The sequence below is a fragment of the Belonocnema kinseyi genome, chromosome 2 (assembly GCF_010883055.1).
Source record: "Belonocnema kinseyi isolate 2016_QV_RU_SX_M_011 chromosome 2, B_treatae_v1, whole genome shotgun sequence".
Taxonomy (NCBI): domain Eukaryota; kingdom Metazoa; phylum Arthropoda; class Insecta; order Hymenoptera; family Cynipidae; genus Belonocnema; species Belonocnema kinseyi.
The window spans coordinates 97500136-97522480 of record NC_046658.1 but is presented as its reverse complement, the minus strand read 5'-3'; the positions used below and the strand labels follow the sequence as shown (position 1 = coordinate 97522480).

The 22345-nt window shown below is 24.9% G+C and overlaps 2 protein-coding genes across 3 annotated transcripts in view; both read right to left on the bottom strand.

The window, feature by feature from the left end:
• The window catches only part of LOC117167003 (serine protease snake-like), a 61692-nt gene extending 50701 nt beyond the window's left edge, over positions 1-10991 (bottom strand). For both annotated transcript variants that reach the window (XM_033351543.1, XM_033351541.1), the window contains exons 1-3: positions 10830-10991; positions 9983-10255; positions 7130-7397 (exon numbers count right to left, since the gene is read on the bottom strand). In XM_033351543.1, the coding sequence (XP_033207434.1) occupies positions 7130-7397; positions 9983-10255; positions 10830-10902 (614 nt within the window). In that variant the 5' untranslated portion in view covers positions 10903-10991. The remainder of the gene's footprint in view (positions 1-7129; positions 7398-9982; positions 10256-10829) is intronic.
• A 4185-nt stretch (positions 10992-15176) lies between these two features.
• On the bottom strand, positions 15177-21805 carry LOC117167129 (probable nuclear transport factor 2). The gene is made up of 4 exons (XM_033351817.1): positions 21545-21805; positions 21375-21446; positions 18350-18448; positions 15177-15631 (listed from the first exon to the last, which is right to left on the bottom strand). Exons 1-4 carry the CDS (start codon positions 21650-21652, stop codon positions 15518-15520), a joined length of 393 nt encoding a protein of 130 aa, XP_033207708.1. The 5' UTR covers positions 21653-21805; the 3' UTR covers positions 15177-15517.
• Between the last annotated feature and the right edge of the window lie 540 nt (positions 21806-22345).

Sequence of the window (22345 nt, the reverse complement as noted above, 5' to 3'; positions counted from 1 at the left end):
TTTCAACCTTTGACTTACCGTCAAACATCTTAAGTCTGTAGTTTTTTAATGCGTTCCCTTGGGAAAAGGATTAGCACAAAAAATACCAAAAGATTTTTCCGTCGACATGATTAATAATGGACTTTATCTGTAATGTTATACTTTAATATCTTGCAGAAGTTAAATAAGATTCAGAGAATTGTCCTCTTGTATCAAAAGAATGCGTTTTGACACAAATGAAATTTCCTCTTATATAAATGAAGGTTAAGAAGATTTGCATTTGTCTCAAAAAGAATCATTTTGTAGAAAACATTTTGCATTTGAGACTAACTTACTTTACCTAATCTTGCAGCCAAATAAGTCTGTTTGTAAAAAGAAAATCTTCAGTTGGTTTCAAATAAAAATAGGCAAGAGGACGATGCTTTCGTTTCAAGACAACTTTGTCTCAGAGTGAAGGTGAAACATAATTGAGCAGTTGGGCGCAATAACTGTCAACTTGTATTTTTAGAAGTCACTTGTTTTTAATTTGTTTTGCGTATAACTTACTATATAACTATATGGCAAAATATTGTTTCTTTAAAGTAATAATTCTAATAAAAAACAATAAAAATTTAAAGATTAGAAACAAGGAAACTCTTGTTTCAGAAATTTCTTGAAGAGCTCGAACTCCATGGCATATGGAGAGGATTATGATGCACTACGCATTGCAGTCTGATAATAGAAACGTAGTTGGATGAGAAACACATGGAAAATATTAAATATTCCGATATGGAGCATCAATTTCCATTATTCTCTGAGATATTAGAATTGCGCTTGGCAAATATTCAATACAGGAAGATTTTGATAGAGACTAGCGACGAATGCTACAAACTTCTCTTTCATTTAGAATATAAGGTGCCTATGACGATCAGTGTGAACATTTCCAGTTATTTGAGATCTATAGGTTTGATAACTCTGTGGAGCACTTTTCAAAGCTCGGCGAAATCTATTTCAAAAATTTGAAATCAATCTATTGATCAACAGGAGTAAATTACAAATTTGTATGTGTTTATTTAAGAGGAGCATTTTTCATATTTGTACCTTTGCAAATTCTTATATAATTTAAACTTATAATTTTAATATCACAATTTATAAATTACTTTTAACTTTTGGCAAAGCTTGAGGTGATTTTATTTGAAAAATAGAATTTTCAGGTTTCGGATTGAATTTTTAACGCTTTCAGGGTAGAGTTTAGTAGCCATACCCTACCCATAAATCTTTGTTTAAGTCTACAAAAAATAGGCAAATTTATTTCTCCAAATGACAAATTACTCAAATTTTTTTCAAATCCCATAAATTATCTTGACATTTGTAATATCTCTCAAAATCTCTTCAAAAAATATTGAAAACTTGGAAATCCCTTGCAATCTTTTTAAATCTTTCAAACCGTTTTTTGAAATCCTGTTAATTATCTTGAAGTTTGCAATATCTCTGAAAATCCCTTCAAAAATTGTTGCAAACATTGAAATCCCTTGAAATCTTTTAAAATCTTCAAAATCCTGAAATATTTGGAATTTCAATTTTCGAGATGGCAGATATGTTATTTTAGCCAGTCGGTAAAGAATTTTTTCAGCCAATCATTTAGTGTAATTTTTATCGAAATTTTATAGAATGTCAACTCAAATTCTAAAAAAAATCTCTGACAATTCTAGGTTATATATAAAATTTTAAAAACAATGATCCTTAATTTATGAAAGTAACTTTATAAAAGGACAAGAAATTTCGTAATGGTATAGGCGTTCAGGAATTTTATAATTACACGATATTCTTAAATATACACGTATTGTTACTATCGAATAATTAACGAAATGAATAATAGTAAAAAGAAAATTATTTAATTTTTACATTTTTTTGCTAAATTTCATGAATTTTATGAATAATTAAAACAAATTTTTCTTTCCATAAGTACTTACAATTCATTGTATATTTAACATATTAATCTTTTTTTAATAAAAAATACTTTCCAGAAATTAGTGAAAAAGCTTTGTTAAAAAAATGTTTTAAACTTCTACAACTTTGGACCTAATTGAGACATTTATCCTTTTGTTTTTGATTCTGCTAAAGTTTATCGTCTTCTTTCGATATCAGCCGGAAATTTAAAAATGGTTTTACAAGGTTTAAAAAAGATTTTTCAAAGGTTTTGCTGAAAATACTAAGTAAACTTTTATATATTTATATTTTATATCTATTTATATTTTTTCCATTTTTTTTGTTGAATACGCATTTTCATAAGGTGAGAGTTTTATGCGAGCTAAATAACTTTTGAGGGCCAGTACAATTTTTTTCTCATGAAATCGAATTTTCTCATTTTTCTCGCAAACAAGCTCTTTAGCGATATGTTGCATCATTTGTTAGAAAAAAATCCAAAATTATATTTTTAGAAAAAAAAAAATTATCCCAGCCTTGAAAATGGATCAGCCTGCATAAATCTTGTAGGATACCTTTCGTCTCTTAGAAGAAACTTTTTAAACATATTACAAATAATAAAAAAAATTGGGGTTTTCAGAAAATATTTTTTTCATGTCTGAAATTTGAAGAAAATAATAAAAAAGATTTTTTTGGTAAACCCAACTTTTTTGCCTCCTCCCCCCCATAATTTTTTGTACAGTTTTTGCTTATATAAGAAACATATTCTACCAGCTTTGTTGGGGCTAAACCATTTTTTAGGTAGTAAGAATTTTTTAGTGAGACATGGCAAAAAAGCAAGAGGTATTTTTCATAAACGCGAAACATTAGAAAATTGAACTTTATGAAAAAATAACTTCACCTAACCATGAAAGTTATTTATCATGCATAAAGTTTACGATATGTTTTCCTTATGAAAGTACATATTCAGCAAAAAATTGGCAAAAAATATAAGTGTGGTTTTTTGAGAAAATCGACTTTTAATATTTTCCGAAGAACCACCGCCATTTTGATAATTTAAAATATTTTTTAGAATTTTCGGCTGATTTCAAAAGAGGATGATAAACGTTATCAGCATCCGAAATAAAAAGGCACATATTTAAATTAGGTCAAAAGTTATAGAAGTTTGAAGGAAAAATGGTTGTTTTTTTAAGCAAAGCATAAAATTCAAATACCAATGTGGGGATTCAGTCGATGATTTAAAAGTTCCGGTAATTTCCCAAATTTTTCCGGTTAACTTTTTCAAGTTTCCTGGTCAACTAAAAGCAACATATTCATCTTTGCCTCTGAACGCAAACATTTATTTTAAGTTATGACGTTTATTTAACAAATACTTTAAAACAAAAGAGCAAAATATTGTAAAATAAAGGAACTTTGAAACAAATATCTAAATTTTTCACTAAAAATATCAATTATTCACAAAAAATGGAATGATTAAACTTTTAGTTGAAAAAATTAACTTCCAACCAAAAATAACGGAATTTCTATTACACAGTTCAATTTTCAATCTAAGTGATGAACAAAAATGAAGTATCTTCAACTGAAACAGTGGAATTTTAAACCAAAAGGATGAGTTTTCAACTAAAACAATGAGTCTTCAACTGAAAGAATTAAATTTTCAACAAAACAATTTTTACTAAAAAAGATAAATTGTTAACCAAAACTTAAATATATTTTAATTTAACAAAATTATTATTTAAATAAACATGTATTTTCAGTTAAAAAAAATTACCTAAAAAAAATTAAATTTCAACAAAGAAAACTAACTTTCAAAAAATAGTTACTTTTTAGTTGAATTATAAACCAGAAAAATGGATTTTTAACTAGATGAATTTTCAAACAAGATTAATTTCTACCAAAAAGTGGAATTTTCAACAAAAAACCTTTTTTTCAACAAAAAATTCAATAATTAAAACTTAGTCAAAAAATAAATGTTCACCCAAAGAGATTAATTTTTAAATGAAATTATGGAATATTTAACTGGAATAATAGTTGCATTTCCAGTTTGAATAAATAATAATTATAAAACGAAAAAGAAACAAATTTTCAACAACAAAATTCCTTTTCATTGACAGAAAAAAAAGTTGTCAATAATACAACTTATAAGTCAACTAAAGAGATTAATTTTTAAATAAAATGATAAATATTTTACTCGAATTTTTAACCGAAAAGAATAATTAAAAAAAAAAGATTAACTTGCAAAGCAAAAGATAATTTTCCGAAAAAAAATCAATTCTTAACAAAATATGTGGATTTTCAATGAAATATCTGAATTTTCAATTAAAAAAGATATATTTTCATCAAAATTGTTGAATTTTGAAAAAGAAAATATCAATGTTCAATAAAAAATGGACATTCAAATTTTTAGTTGAAGAAATTAATTTCCGTTGAAACTGATGAATTTTCAAAAAAAGGCGATTTTTTCACAAAGAACATACATTTTCAGACTACTTTAATTTCTAAATAAAAAATTTAAATTTTCAACCAAAAATAGAATGTTTAAATTTTCTGTTAAAAATAGTTAAATTTTCTACTGGAATAGTTTAATTTTTAGTATAAAAAAATTGATTTTCAGCAAAGTCGTTATATTTTCAAAAAGAGATGAATTTTCATTTAAAATGATGAATTTCCAACCGAACAAAATTAATTTTTAACAAAAGAGTTTAACTTTTAAAAAAGTAGTAGAAGTTTTAACGAAAGAAAGATTAATTCGCAAAGAACAAAGTAAAAAATTCTATTATAATTCATAAATATTTCTTCTTTGAAATACTACTTCTACTCTAAAAACTACTTGAATTACTTTTTTTGTCTAAAATTTGGAAGAGGGAAGTTTCAAATTGTGAAAAATTCTGACTTGGAACAGGGATTCTTTTAAATTCGTTTCTTCTGAATCTGAAACATAATTATTTAAGAAAATTTCCGTTCCATGTGAAAAATTCCTAATTCCAAGTGAAATTATATTTCTTTACGGAAACTTCCTGTCCTAAAAATAAAAACGATAACTATTTTCATTCCAAAATATATATCCACGTTAAAAATTTCAATAATCTAAATCAAATAATCAAGCAATGATCTTTAAATATTTTCAAAATTATATTATTTTAAGTAATTTTAAGCTATACACATTAAAAATGGAATAATAATGTTTTTCGACTTGACAGTTTTTAAATTAGAAGTTAAATTATTTTTATTTTAAATATTCCAGGCATCCTTCACAAGCTTTAAAATATTATTTCAAAATCTTAAGAAATCTAGAAGTGGTTCTAAATTGTTCCAAATTCAAAATAATTTTTGAATTTTTTTTCGGAACTTTTAAATATATTTTAAAGTGAATTGAATTTTTTCTATAACTTTTAGAAAATCCTGCAAATTAAAAAAGAAAGTCCTTGAAATTATAATTTATAAATAACAATAGAACACCTATTATTTATAAAAATATTTCAGCAATTTTAAGAGATATTTAGAAGTTTTAAAGATTCGAATTAAATTTAGAACTTGAAATAATTTCAAATACTTACAGCCGAATTTCAAATAAAATGTAGTTTTTTGCAGATTTGAAACAAAAATGTATCACTTTTTTTAAGATTTGTCAAAGACTTCAAAAGAATTTTTTTAAATTTCTTAAGATTCTTAGGAAAATTGTAAATGATTTTTCACTTTGAAAAATTATTATAACAGTAATTGTAATAAGATTTTAAGAGATTTCAAAAATTATCAATGAAGGACCTGGAAGATTTTAAAGATTTTTTTTTAATTTGCAGAATTTTTCAAGAACTGTAGGAAAAATCCGATAAATTTTAAAATATATTAAGAAGTTCTAGAAAAAATGTTAAAACATTAAATTTAAATTACTTCAAATCATTTCAATTTTTTAATTAATTTTGAATATTTTCAAAAATTCTAAATATATCTTAAAATTACTCAAATTTTGCTACAAATGTTAAGTATTCAAATGATATTTATACGTCAAAATTTAACAATTTCACTTACAAATTAAACACTTTTTAAATAGAACAATAAAAATTGTAACGCTAAAAGTTTAAAAGCTCTTCGAAATTCTAGAGATTCAAAGCTTTCTATGTAAAACAATTCAGCTTAAAATTGTTTTCTTTTAAATATTTGGTTTCAATTTACTCTAATGGGTTAAAAATTAAATAATTTAGACTCATAATATTTTCAATTTAATAAAAACCTTTAATTATGACTATATCATGGATTTATTTTTAAGTTGAAAATAGTACAATGCACGTTTACATTTTTTAATGGTTAAAAAAAATTAATAGAAATAATATATTAATAAATTTATTTATTAAATTTAATATCAAAAATAATATACAAGAAGACCGGGAACTCTGATTAAAAATATTTTATTGATAAATCATGAAAATTTGTATTCAATAATAAAATGATCGGAATAAATGATATATTAATTTAAGTCCTTATCAAGACTTTCGGATTGAAACAGTTACAGATCCATTTTAAAAATTATTTATTTATTTATATTCACTGCATTTATTTACTGCACTTTAATGATTTGAAAAGCTATTCAAATCGAGCTTGGGCATATTTTTCTTCTGAAAATTCGTAAAATTTCTGGTTTTCCGGTGCAACGGCCACCTCGTTTTTTATTAAAAAATCTTCGATTTTAAAAGCTTCCAATTTTTAATTTTTAAGCCTGTAAAACTGCATTTTAAAATTCTTTAAATTAAAATATATGCTTAAAATTTAAAATGGAAAATTTTTAAAGTGAAACATTCTTTAAATTAAGCATGCTAAACTGAATGATGTAATAATTTATAAAAATCACAATCTAACAAATTATTTAAAAAATGGTTAAAATCAAAGCCGCTAATATGAAGTCAGAATAATTTAAGAGTAAGCGAATAAAAAGTGATAAACAATTTTTTGCAAAAATTGAGAAAATTATTGTTTCTGTATGTTTGAAATCTAATTCATTCGATTATCAAACTTAAGTCAGCGAAAAAATCTCACAGAGAAAACCATTGCAAAAGGTTTTTCTTATCATGGAAAATAATAAACAATTAATAATAAATTATGATTTAATTAGAGTAAGCGGAGATAATCTAACATCTATTTAATTTATCATTCAATTTTTTAAATAAAATTTAAATATGTTCGAAAAAAATTCCCAGTAAACCATATTTTTTTTTAGTAGGGTATAATAAAAATTCATTGATAATCTTACCAGTCGCGGCTGTAGGTGCAATGGGCTGCGGTCAATACAAATTTTTCAGAAACTAAGCTGCCACCGCATTGCCATTTTATGCCTGCAGGACCATTGTCGAATCCAAGAGCAGCCATGTGAGGAAATTCCTTCGGGTCAGCAAGAGTGCCACCCACTATCAGTTTCTTCGACGTGATGGCACAGAGCGATATATTGACGGGTTGTCGATCAACCGTCAAAATCGGTGGGATTTCCAATGCGTAGACATGTTTTGAGTATTCTTCACATTCTTTATCGAAAAAAAATAGAAAAATATTACATCAGTTGCGCGATTATCAATATTGCAGACTTCAGATCCAAAAATGCTCAAATAATAGAAGAAATAGGGTGTTTTTTCACGAAAATAGGGAATTAATAGGGGAATACATTTTTTTAAATAACATTAATAACAAAATAGTTTAATTTTTAAGCAAAAAAGATGAATTTTCAACAAAAGAGTTGAGTTGGCAAGCTAAAAAGTGGAATTTTTTAGAGAACATTCGACTTTTAAGCCTGAAATCAGATTTTAACAATAAAGTTAATTTTCCACAAAGAAAGATTAATTTTAAACCAAATAGTAGAATTCTCAGAAAAAAAGTCAAATTTTTTAGTAGGCAGTTGAATTCATAATCAAGAAAGATGAATTTTTAACTAAAGATTGGTAAGATTGGAAACTAAGGATTGGATTTTTTGATGAAAAGTAATTGTTTAAACTGAAAATTATTTTTTGAAAATTTAAACGTTTGATTTAAATTAACTTTTTTGTTAACAATTCATATTCTCGGATTACAAATTTAACTGTTTTATAGGAAATTCGCCTTTTTGGCTTGAATTTTCAAGTATTTAGTTGAAAATTTATTTTTGTTGTTGTTGGAAATTCATATTTTCCAGCGAATAATGTAACTGTTTTGTAGAAAAAATAGTATTTTTTCCTTAAAATTTCAACAGTTTGATAGAAAATTCAACCAATTCAATATTCATATTTTGTGATTGAAGATTCAACTTTATTGTAGAAAATTCGTCTTTTTGGTAAAAATTAATCAAATAAAATTTCGAATAACATTATGTAACGACGTAATTTGGTAGGAAATTAATATTATTGGTTAAAAATACAACTATTTGGTTAAAAATGATCTATTTTGTTGAAAGTTTTTCATTTTTGGTAGAAAATTAATTTTTGTTTGTTAAAAATCACATATTTGGTTACATTCAACTGTTTTTTATTTTTTTTATTAAAATCTCTTTTTGTACAAATATAAAATATTACATTTTTCGGATTGAAAATTCAATTCTTTTATAGAAAATTCGTCTTTTTGGCTTGAAAATTTAACTATTTGGTACAAAATTAAACTGTTCTATAAAAAATTCATTCTTTTTTATGATTGAAAATTAGTTTTTCTCAATAAAAATTTAACTTGTAATCAAATTAAAATTTGTAATTAAATGTAATTAAAATTTGTAATCCGAGAATATGAATTCTTAACAAAAAAGGTAATTTAAATGAATCGTTTAAATTTTCAACAAAATAATTTTCAGTTTAAACAATTACTTTTCACCAAAAAATCCAATCTGTAGTTCCCAATCATACCAATCTTTAGTTAAAAATTCATCTTTCTTGATTATAAATTCAACTGTCTACCAAAAAATTTGACTTTTTGGCCGAGAATTCTACTATTTGGTTTAAAATTCATTTTTCTTTAACTTTATTAAAAAGTTGTGTTTTTTTAGTTCGAAAATGTGTGTTTTTTTTTAGTTTGAAAATGTAACTATTGAGTTAGAAAATATACCTGAATTAAAAATTAATCAAATAAAATTTGGACTGACATCATATTCATCTATCAAAATATATATGTAGTTTAAAATTTAGGTAATTTGTTGAGAATTTATCTTTTTTGATAGAAAATTCAACTATTTGGTTAAAAATTGATGTATTTTGTTGAAGATTCGTTTTTTTTCAGGTAGAAAATTAATTTTTTTGGTCGGAAATTGAAGTATTAGGTAGAAAATGTATGAATTTAGTTAAAAATTATTTTTTTTTATGTTTTATTTTTTCTGAAAATTAATCTATTAAGTTTAGGATTCAAGTATTTTGTTATAAATTCATGTTTTTGGTAACATTCGACTTTTTTTGATTTAAAATAAAAATATTTCTTCTTTTCAATATCAATTATCACATTTTTGTTGAAAATCACTATTTCCAGGTTGAAAATGCCACTGTTTTGTTTTTGAATTCGTCTCTGATTCGAAAATTAAACAATCTTGTAGATAAAGCGTCTTATTTTTTACTGAAAATTAGTTTTTTAACTGAAAGTGTAATTATTTGATTTTTTTGTTAATATTTGATGTTTTTTAGTTTAAATTAAACTATTTGGGCAAAAATTCCTGTATTATGATGATCGTCCATTTTTTTAGAAAATTAATCTTTTTGGTTTCAAATTGATCTTTTTAATTATATGCAACTGTATTTTATCTAAAATTAAAATCATTCTTGGTTTAAATATAGACTAATACAATTTTCTGGTAGAAAATTAATATTCTCAGGTTAAAAATGTATCTGTTTTGAAGACAACTCGTCTGTTTGGCTTGCAAATTTAATAATTTGTCAGAAAATTCAACTGTTTTCTGGAAAATTTTTGTAATTTGTTGAGAATTCTTCTTTTTTGTTGAAAATTCAGCTGTTTTTTTAAAAACTCATTCTTTTGTCTTGAAAATTCAACATTTAAGACTGCCCCTTATCAGCCACTGTGACCATTTTTAGCCAATCAGGAAAGGAGTTCAAAAATATTATCTAAATAATGAAATAAATAAAATAAATAATGAAAAAGGATAACTCACTTTCTGCAGCCGGTCGTTTTCTAGCTTCAGTATTTAAAGGTACTACACCAGAATTAACTCTTCTTGTTGGTGTCGTATTTATCCTCTGTGTAGTCGAAGACGTAACTGATGAACTGAAATTATCATCAGGACAACATATAATTATATCATCACTGTTTGGAAAACTGCATATTTTTTCAGGAGGCTTGTTCGCATTGAAGTTCTGAAAAACTGATGGACAGTTTCGTGATAATCTGCATCTGCCAGTAAAAGTTTTTGCGACACAGGTTTCACCTAAAAAGTTGTAATTAATTTAACATACATCTACGCGTCCAAATAACAAATTTCTATCTAAATTCCGGTTAGACAGGCTCTAATTAGGTGACGAAATCTGGAAGCTAATAGTTGACAAACTTTTCTATATCCGAACTCCTGAGATGGAATCTTTTGTCATTTGAACGCATAAATTTAGTTTAGGAAACAAAATTGTGTAAGGAAAAGATAATAGCAGCATTAAAATATTTACGTTATATTAATTAATTGCATATTTCCTTAAAATATCAAAAAGAGAAAAAAAAAATTTATTCTAAGAATTTTATCTACATACATAAATAAATTCCGTGAATCATTCATAAACAGGTATTAGACGATTTATGAATCACAAATTACTTTCATGTTTTATTTAATAATTTTTTCTAAAAAATAATAGAATTCTCTAATTTGTCATTGAGCTAAAAAAATCCTAAAATATAGATAAACAAAAAATAACCATTGTATGAAAAATGCACATAAAAAAACACCCGAAAAATTTAAATTTCTCTTTTCTATCTTTATTATTGTTATTTTGGAATAAAAAGTTAAAACTCACCTTCCAATAAGTCGAACTGAGCATAAGTGACAAATGGAGAACAAATTGTTAAGACAATTATTAATAAATACATTTTTTAATTTGTTGCGCGGTAATTTTTTTACTATTGGAATACTGCACGGCCCCTCGCTTTATAAGCACTTCTATAAACTGAATCTGCTGTCACACTAAAGCTAACTTTCATTCCATGATCGGAAATCTGACTTAATGATATTCCTCCCTCTTCTTTATTTCCAGATTGCATATTGCCGACTTACATTTTCCTTATGTCCTTTTTTTTTTTGCTCTTCCGATGCAACTTCACGCAAAACGAGTTCGGAGAGATATACTTTGAAAGTCTCCAATCATAAAGTATGTATGACGAAACAAAAAACTACTTAAAATGAGACTACCCGTATGAAAACATAACAATTAAAATTAATTAATTAATGCCACAGAAAAGTGTCGTTTTTTATTGCATCTTATTTAGGATGCTGGTTAGCATCATAAAAAACGCAGTTTCATTTTTAACTGATCCATATTTAAAGAAATTAATTTATCATATTTGTATGGGTCCTTACTAAAAAATTGAGAATTTTTAGTATCAATGGTTTTCTAGATTTTTATGATTTTTAATGAATTAACTGGCTGAAAAAGTGGAGTAACGAAATACCTCTTATATTTCCAAATTTTTTTATTATACTTAAAGTTGTTTTATATCTTAAATTTGAAAATTAAATCTACAAATAATCCCTTTTTTAAAGATTTTTAGGAATACTTAGTGCTTTTCAATCCTTTTATTAAATCAAAACTTTCCAATTATCTAATAAATAACTGAAAATATTATACCTGTTTTATGTTAGTGATTTTCACTTAAAATTAGTATTTGCAAACAAAAATTTAATTTAAAATCATAAAGTTTAGAGAACTTAAAATTTCTAAACATTTTAGGTTGTGTTAGTTTTTTTTACCGAAAATGAGTATTTTTCAACAAAAATTATTATCAAGATATGCTATTTTCTATAATTTTAGGTTTTATTAGCGTTTTTACCGTCTGATGCTTTTTAAACCAAAATCATTAGATTTTAAAGGTTCACTTTTTTTTAACAATTTTATGTTACGTTGTTGTTTTACATTTAAAATTGAAACTTTTTAACCAGAATCATTATAATTCGAACAAGATTTAGAATCTTTTAACAATTTTTCATTGTATTCGTATTTTTCGTTGGAAATAAGCACTTTTAATTTAAAAAATCGATTTTAACTAAGATTAAACAATTTCAGGTAAGACCGAAAATTCGTATTTTTAATACTAAGCTATTAAATCTCAAAGATGATACATTTTTCGGATTTATTGGCGTTTTTTACCGCAAATTAAAATGAAGAAAATCGTTAGATTTTGAAGATTCATAATTTTTTAAATTTATTTTAGGTTATAATGGTTCTTTGAATCGAAATTTTTTACTTTAAAAAAAAATCATATAATTTGAATAAGATTTAGAATCTTTTAACATTTTTGTATTAGGGTAGTGTTTTTCGTCGCAAAATTCGCACTCTTTATACTTTTTAAATTATATTTCAAAGAAGATTTACAATTTTTAAACAATTTTAAGTTATATTAACGTTTTTCACATAAAATTAGTTATATTTTAAATAAAAATAATCAGACTTCGAAGATTTTCAATGCTAAACAATTTTATGGTAGATTTTTAAATTATTAGTATTTTTAATAAAAAGTTATTAAATTCCAAACAAAAAAATACTTACAATTTTTCAACAAACTAGTTAGATTTAAATAAAAAAAGTTTTTTAACAATTTTAAGATGCGCTAACGTTTTACATAGAAAATTAGCATTTTTAAATAAAAATAATTATAATGTACACAATATTTCTAATCTTTTTCATTTTTTAAATATTTATAGATTTTAAAAAAGGGTCACAACTTTTTAAGAATTTTAGACTGGAATTTACACCCGAAATCGGTATTTTTAGTAAAAAAATCATTAGATTTTAAAAAAGGTTAATTTTTTGTACAATTGTAGGTTAAGCTAACGGTTTTCAATATATATTTAAAAAAAAATTTACAATTTTGGAACTATTGCAAGTTATGTTAACGGTTTTCACATGAAATTGGTTAAATCGATAATTTTAAATGAAAATCGTCAAATTTCAAGAAAGATTGGATTTAAAAGAATAGTTCTATTTTTTAAAAGCTTTAAGTTATTTTTATTAAAATCAGTATTTTAAAAGAAAAATAATTCGAATCATATCCAATGATTTTTGTTCGAAATAATAAAATTTACAAGCTTGACCAATTTTGGATTATGTTAGTGTTTTTAGTTAGGAATTAACATTTTTATTAAAAATCAGTAGATTAAACACAATTTTTAAGAAGATCGAAAATTTGTATTTTTAAACAAAAATCATTAGAATTTTAATAACATTTAAAATATTTAAAAATTTTTGGATTATGCTAGTGTTTTACGTAGAAAAAAATGTAATTTTCAATAATTAAAAATAGAAGAAAATTGTAAATTTAATTTTTAAATGTTGTTAATTCAACTTTCAATTTTCAGCAGTTGAAAATTTAATCTTTGAAAATGAAACTGTTGAAAACTGATGAAAATTCCGAATATTTCACTCCATTTAACAAACAATTTTAAAGTAAATATTAAAAAAAATTCAACTACATATTTAAAAAAGTTTTATATGAATATCTAATAACATTAAAATTAAAACGCAGCCCGTTTTAATTGAGGAAAAAAATATTCGATCATTTCCCAGTTCGCCAAAATTTCACACGGTCATTGTAATTAAGAAATTCGAACTCTTATAGCTGAAATTCTTTTATTTGAAGTAATCGAAACTGAGCTTCAAATTAAAACACTCAAATTGGAACTATTTTGCATCATAAACTTTTTAAATTAACGCTTGACAAATTTTTTATTTAGAAGCTTTAAATTCAAACGCTCAATAATCTACACGCATAAAATGAAAGATTTAAAGACTTTTCAATTGAACAATTTAAAATTAAATGCCGTTAAACTGCAAAATTTCAAAATTTAGATTTTTATCAATCTAGCTATTCAAAATATTTTTGGTTAAAGAATATAAATCGACCGTACAATGGTTAATGCTCTAATTTAAAGAATTAAACATAAATTTTGTAAACACTTTTTAAATTAGAAGTTAAATTATTTAGATTTTAAGTCTTTTTCACTTAATAATTGTTCGATTGTTATTTATACACAAAAATTCAACATTTTGCGCCACAAATTAAAAATGAAACAATTAAATTTGAAACGTTAATATTCGTAAATTGTTTATTCTTAAACAAATTCAGAATTGTCTTGTAAAATAAATTATTGCTCAATTTTTAATACTTGAAGTACAGTTGGAGTAAAAAATTCAATTTAAAACGCTTTTAATGTTTAATTGCGTAAGAAAAAATATATATGAGTTGAGATTTTTTTAATTTTTCAGAACATTATTTGCTACTGGCAAACCGTTTAATGGAAAAAATCGATTTTTTCCAAATTTTTTTTATGAATTAAAATGTCCATAGAAGTCTTATGTAAAATTATGTAAATATAACATACTTACGCTTGTTTTTAATACGAAATTTGCTTAATTTTTTACTTTTCAACAATTAAAAATTTAAAAAAATTAAAATTTCAATTTTCACAGTGTAAAAATTAAGGAACTTGAAATTTCAGTTATTAAAAATTCAAGAAAAAATTAATTTTATAGTATAAACAAGTGTCTAAAATCATATATTTACATAATTTTACATGCGAAATTGATAAATATAAATGTCAAAAACCATAAATTGTTTTTTCAAGTTGATTTTTTCGTAAACGGGTCGCCATTAGCAAATAATGTTTCGGAAAGTTAATGATACAATTAAAGTTAATAATCTAATTTAAAAAAGACCAAACTTTGACCATCTCCTTGTAAGTCTTCATTATTCGCAAAATTTAACAATTCAACTTAGCATTAAAAAAAGTTCAAATCAAACTTATTTTAAATTGCATTTATATCATGTGATTGTCTAGATTTTTCTTCTGAAAATTTGTCAAATTTCCGGTCAGAAAATAAATTCACTCTCATTTTCTGGTTTTTCTCGGCCTAAAAAAAAACCCGGTTTCTGGGTCCAGTGGCCACCCAGAACTATTAAAAAAGTCTGATTAAATTAATAAAAACATTGTCCATATAATTTTAAATGAAAGAAACAAAAATGATCTGCAAGAGGCTATTTATTTTAAAAATAGTATCGAACCACACGCACCTTTAAATCTTTTTAAGCGAAAATCGCCCGCTGGTTTTTTTTATAATGATAGGAAACGTAGTCACACAAAAAACGTCATATTAAAAGACATGTCTATAAAGATTTATTACAAAGGATGGGGAATTTTGGGCATCATACAAAATGTGTCCTTCTAAGAAATTATAGGATGAACAAAGAAATTTTCTCCCTTTGAAGTTAGCGAAGTACATAGCAGAAAGTTATTATTTATGCATTAGATTACAATCGAAATTAAGCAAATATTTGCTTTTGTAGACACAGAGAAATCTAATTTCTCGAAGATATTGCCAATCTGATAACAAGGAAAATTTTACCCAAGAACTGGTTCCCTTATTTTGTATCAAAAGTGAATTCATTACAGATTATGGTTTTGCACATACGGATTACCACGTGATTGACTCATTCACGCCGTATCGTGAATTCCAAGGCGGAAGATGTCATGTTGACAGAAGAATGAAGTACCCAGAGGTTTCAGCACAAAAACTTGGGAAAAAGAATGTGGTGGGTCTTCGTCAGCCTGTAACCATACACGCACAAAATTATTTTTTTAAAAAAGGAAAGTTAACGCCAGACATTTATCTCAGTACATATTTTTAAAACAATAATAATTGAAAGCTTCCGATTTCAAGTTAAAAACATTAAAAATATAACGATTAAATTTGTTGTAATACACACTTTTTGAAAAGGAAGTTAAATTATTTAAATTTTGAGTTTTTTTAAATCAATAATTGTTCAATTGTTATTTATATAAAGAGCATTAATGAAAATTATTTCTATAAACCAAAGAAGGAAATTTGCTTGGACAAGAAAACCGTTAATTTTCATGTCAATCAGTCAATATAAGAACATTTTTGGACTTGAAAACAAAATTAAACATTGAAAATAGTTGAGGAAATTAAATACGCTTGGGGTTATGATAATCATGTTATTTTTCGCCAAAGGAAAAAATTAAGCTAAATAATTTATGTCTCCTTAAGAATTAATATCTATGTTTCATTGCCACATAAAAACAAAGCAGTAATTTAGGTAAATGAACTTATTATACATGTAGCCTAAAATAGGCATTATTTCTTGTTAGACCATGTGTTAATATCAGAGTGTCTACCAGAAGGATAATTTTAAATTCCCGGTCATTGCTCAGTTACCTTCCAGTCAATTTTTCACTTTCTTGGTCTGATAATTACCCGAAAATCCCACCTAGGAGTTCAATAATGTTAATGAAAAATGGGATTGTTTCTAAATTTTTTGTGTAAGTTGAAATTTCAGATTACTTTTTTATAAAAAAGACGAATTTTCAAACACATTGTTGAATTTTCAACCGAGGAAACTGAATCTCTATAAAAAAAAAAAACTTTTTTAACAAAATACATGAATTTTCAAGAAAAAATGGAATGGTTTAATTTTCAGTGAAAAAAAAAATTCAATAAAAAGAAACAAAATTTTAACAAAAGTTTAATTTTCAACCAAAGAAAAAGATCTTTAACGATTAAGAACAATTTGAAAACAAAAAGATTAATTTTCTACCAAAAAGGAAGATTTTTTTATCAAATAAATAGTTGAATTTATACAAAAAATATAGATTTCCAACAAAAAAAAAAAAAAAATAGAATAGTTACATTTTCAGTTCCACAATGAACATGAACATCCCCAAAGAAACAAACTTAATTTTTAATTTTAAAAAGAAAAACGAATTTTCAACTAAAGATCGATTTTCCATTAAAAATTAAACAATTCTATTTTTAGTTAAACTAAGTAATAAACAAATCAATTAACAGAATATACCCATTTGTAACTTATATGATAAAACTTCAACCAAAAAAATTATAATTTTAACTAACTGGTTTAACTTGATTCCAAGTAGTTGAATTTTCAACCAAAAAATAATAAATTTGGAATGAAAAATGTGATGGTTGATATATTAACTACAAAATATTTTTATTCTAAACCAAAGACAGTTGAATTTCTCAGTTTTTAGGCCAAAAGGAAGAATTTTCTTAAAAACAGTTGGATTTTTCTGCCAAAGACAATATTTCAACAAAAAAGTTAGTTTTAAACCGAATGCTGGAACTTTTACTAAAAAATATTACATTTCCACGAGAAGAAATAAATGTTTAAACCAGAAAGGCGAATTTTCAACAAAATAGTTAAATTTTCCTCCAAAGAAATGAATTTTGGACCAAAACGATGAAATTTAAACAAAAAAATGCAGTTTTAACCGAACGATTGAACTTTTGATAAAAAAATAGTTCATTTTCAACCAAAGAAATTAAATTTCAACCAAACAGATTAATTAGGCACCAAGAAGATTATAATTCTAGAGAAAAAGACGAATTTTCAACAAAATATATGACTTTTTTACTTAAATTGTAATAGTGCTATATACAGTTAAAAGAAGTAATATAAACAAAATTCATTAAAACATTTACATTTTTAACTTAAACGATAACAAAAAAGAGACTTTTTTACTAACTGGTTTAACTTGTGTCCAAGCAGTTGAATTTTTAGCAAAAAAAAAAAAAAGATAAGTTTGCAATGAAAAATGTGATCATTTTTTCCTGACCAGTTTTAAATTTCCCTGACCTGTCGGAACCCTGCATTCTTATTTTAGAAATTGTCATATCCTAACTCAGAATTTTAATTCGTTTCGATAATTTCTTATTCCATGTCAAAACTATCATTTTCTTTTCAAAAAATCTCGATTTCTAATCAGAATCATAATTCTTTTCGAAAATTTTCAGTTCAAAATAAAAAATGATATTCTTGTGGAAAACTCAATGTTCCAAATCAGAATTATAATTCGTTTGGAAAATTCCTTGTTCCATATCTGAATTATACTAATTTTTTCGAAAATTTTCTGATCAAATTTAGAATTACTAAACTGCTTCAGAAAATTGTCTGTTCCAACTCAAAAATATCAATTTTTTAAAAGAAAATTCGCTGTTCCAAGTCAAAATGATATCGACTCAGAAATAATAATTTTTTTAGAAAATTCCTGAGACTAATAAAATATGAAAACAATTTTAATATTCATTTTAGTACAGCCAAATGAAAAATCCTGATCACTAATTGTGAAAAGTAAAGTAAAATGAGTTTACAGGATGTCTGTATCTGACAGACACCCTGTAAACTCATTTTACTGCTGGGAGTTTATCACTTTTTTTTCAAAGCTGACACTGATTGGAATTTTTGGTATTATATGTAAGATTTCATTATTATTAGGTACAATAAAACTCACCTGCAACCTTCCGAGCACGTTAATCAGAACACCTCCATCGAACATAGGTTGCGCATCAATAGCCGTTATTATTCGATTGATTTTTTGAAAACTTAAGCTCTGAAAAAAGACATATTTTATCAGTATTTAAGATTGAAGTTAATTTGATTATTATGGTTTAAAAATGCAATTATTTGTTTAAAAATTAACCTCTTTGGATGGAGGAATCAAACTATTTGGTTGAAAATTCATCTTTCTTGGTTGAATTCAACTACTTTTGGTATAAAATGAAAATCCTTGTTGGTTGAAATATCAAATATCACGTTTTTCGTTGAGAATTCATCCTTTTTGGTAGAAAATTCAACTTAGTTGGAAGTAGAAGTATTTTGTTAAAAATTAATTTATTTGGTTGTTGATTCATCATTTTATTTTACAAAAGTTTTTTTTATTTAAAATGTAATTATTTTATTCAAAATTGTTTTTTCTAGTTAAAAACTAAGTTTTTTAACAGAAGATTTAACTCTTACATTTTTGGTTCAAAATTTACCTTCATAAGTTGAGAGTTCAAATGTTCGGTTTAAAATTCCTGTATTTGATTGAAAATTCGAATTTGTGGGAGATAATTTATACTCCTTGGTGACTAATTCCTCTTTTTTGTTCAAAATTGCTGTGATAATTCGTCTATTTGGTAAAAAATTCATTATATTGGTTAAAAATTGATGTTTTTTGTTTAAAACTAGTTTTGCCTTATCTAGAACTAATCGTTTAAACCTGAAATGTAACATTTCCATTTTTTGTCGAAAATTTATCTTTTTTGATAAAAATTTACTCTTCTTGGCTGAAAATTCTACTATTTCGTTGAAAATTTACTTGGATTTTATTGAACATGAAGTTTTTAATGAAAATTTAATTATTCTATTTTTAGTTGAAATTTTATCTGTTTTAGGTGAAAATTTCACTATTTGTTGAAAACCCGTTTTTTGTAGAAGAGGACTCTCTTTAGTTTAAATTTCATCTCGTGAATCTTCTACTGGAGCAGTTGTATTTAAAACAAAAAGATACAGTTTCAACTAAAATACCTGCATTTTTAACTAAAAGATGAATTTTTAAACGAGAAAATTAATTTTCTACTCAAAAAAGACAATTTTCCAACGAAATACATGAATTTTTAATGGAATAGTTGAATTTTAAAATAAAAATGACAATATTTTAATCAAATGGTTGAATTTTAAACTGAAAATGATCAATTTTCAGCAAAAAATGAAATAGTTAAATTATGAGATAAAAAAATTAGTTTTCAACGAAACTGAGAAATTTTCCACTAAAATTATTAATATTAAACTAGAGTACCTGCAATTTTAACTAAAACATGAATTTTAAAATAATAACATTTAATTTAAATCATAAAATTTATTTTCTACCAAAAAAATACAGTTTTTCAACGAAATACATAAATTTATAATGGAACAGTTGAATTTTAAAATAAAAAGGACAAATTTTTAAGAAAATAATTGAATTTGAAACTGAAAATGAACAATTTTCAACAAAAAATGAAATAGTTAAAGTATCAGATAAAAAAAATAATTTTTAACTAAACTGATGAATTTTCCACTAAAATTATTATTATTCAACTAAAGTACCTGCAATTTTAAAGTTTTAAATTAATGAATTAAATTAATGAAATTGAATTGAAATTAAATTGAAAAAAAATTAATTTTCGGCTAAAATGATTAATATTCAACTAGAGTACCTGTAATTTGAACGGAAACATGAATGTTCAAACAAGTAATATTATTTTTAAATAAAAAAAATTTTTTTCTATAAAAAAATACAGTTTTTCAACGAAATACATGCATTTTTTATGGAACAGTTAAATTTTAAAACAAGAAGGACACATTTTGTAGTAAATAATTGAATTTAAAACTGAAAATGATCAATTTTCAAGTTAGTTTCAAGTTAGAATTAGTTAAATTATCAGATAAAAAAAATTAATTTTCAACTTAACTGATGAACTTTCCACTCAAACGGTGAATCTTCAAATAAAATAGTTAATTTTTTAATAAAAAAGATGAATTTTTAACAAAAGAGTTTAAATTTCAACCAAGTAGTTTTACTTTCAATAAAAACGATGAATTTTTAACTAAAATAATGAATATTCAACTGAAATACTTGAACTTTCAAAGAAAAATCTAAATTTTTAAACAAAAATGAAACAGTTAAATCATTCATTTTTAACCAAATTGCTACATTTTTGAGAAAAATGATAAATTTTCGACTGGAACAGTTGAATTTTTATCCCAAAAGATACATTTTTAACTTAAATGATGATTCTTTATCTAAAAAGATTTAATTTCCAACTGGAACAATAAAATTTTCCGTAAAAAGAAATTAATTTTCCACCTAAGAAAAAACGAATTTTGAACAAAATAACTCATGTTTCAACCAGAGATAAATTCTGAATAAAACTAATGAATCTTCAACCCAACAAAATTAATTTTTAACAAAAGTTTAACTTTCAACTGAGAAAGATTTTTCAGTCAAGAGAAAAAAATGTAAACTGTTAAATTTTCTAACAAAATGGTAATTTTTCCACCCTTAACAAAATAAATTTTCAACAAAAGTAACTTTAACAAATATAGAACCATTGCTATTAAGTTATATTTGCAAAATGAAAATAATTAAGCACAAACTCTAAACAAAATTAGTCGACTTAAAAAAAATGACCTGAAATTTCCAGATTTTTGTGATATAAAAATTCCTACAATTTTGGCTTTACAAGGTAGTGCAGACAGTTTCCTACAAAATTTTTAATTTTTTTTTCAATTCACCACTTTTAAAAGTATACTTGAAAAAGGAAGCAAAAATAGTAAGTGACTCATTTCAAGCAGCAGATATTAGAAATCTGAAAACGAGTTTGAACCGGTTTATTTCTAATCGCCACTTCGAGTAAATCCAAAATGATTTGTGCTAGCGAGTTCAGTTCAATGCCAACGCCGGTTTCAAATTTAGCTGAATACAAATTTTATAATTATTTATATCTACTTACAGTCAATTTTTCCATGATTTTGATGGCACCCTGGATTTGGAGACCTTCGAACGTCATAAAGGACAACTCGGTCTAAAAATAATAATCAACATCTATATAACACCCTCACATCACACGTGTTAGATCATTTTTACGGGATTAACAATGATAGACTCGAAAAATGTACTTACATCGTACATGTTTATTAAATTCGGTCTCTGGGTCGGATCATCAAATTGGGCATAATAATGTTGTACAAAGTTTTTTCCCAAGGTTTCGTACGCTGGATTTAACGCCATTTCGATATCCGACTTCCACGGATTTTTCTATAAATCGCTAATCAGCGTTTTTAGGTCGAGAAATGTAATAATTCTGTGATTCAGTAGGAATTTCCTCTGATTTCCACGTGCAAAATTAACCACAGACTTTTTCTTTTGAAAGACGGGATGAAAGACGGGAAGAATTCAAGAGGAACCGAAATTGTACTTCACTACGCTTCCGTGAGAGGCATCAGTGAAGCGCGGGATGTTTTTAAATTTATTATTCCACGATTTCAACCAAATGGTTGAAATTTGAAACAAAAAGATGATACTCTCTCTATCTTGCCTATCTCTATTGTTAGCCAAGACAGCGCCTATGGTAAATAATGAACTTTAAGCCATACATTTTTGATTAGACTGAATTAAAATTGACTACTATTTTTCATAAAAATTTCTCCAATAACTTCGCGATTCTACCCAGGAAACAAAAATCCATTCACTTGTGTTGAATGGGTTTCGCAGGCTTCTGAATAGCGTCTCTGTCCCTTGAATTGCAGATTGCCAGCGATTGTTTTTTTTAAAGACTTTTAGTCGCTATTATTTTTGTGGCTAACTTATATGCTGCAAAAAGCCTTTACAACATCTAGAACTGAAATATCAAAAGGAATATAAAGTAGCCTTGCGCATGACTTCTTTTAGTTTTTCGATAATTTAAAAATTTCAACAATTTTG

Excerpts from the sequence above, each read along its gene's own strand:
- LOC117167129 (XM_033351817.1), bottom strand. The coding sequence starts at position 21,652 with ATGGCGTTAAATCCAGCGTACGAAACCTTGGGAAAAAACTTTGTACAA. Across the intron at positions 21,447-21,544 it reads ATTTAATAAACATGTACGAT|ACCGAGTTGTCCTTTATGAC; the intron begins GTAAGTACATTT and ends TATTATTTTTAG. Across the intron at positions 18,449-21,374 it reads AAATCATGGAAAAATTGACT|AGCTTAAGTTTTCAAAAAAT; the intron begins GTAAGTAGATAT and ends GTCTTTTTTCAG.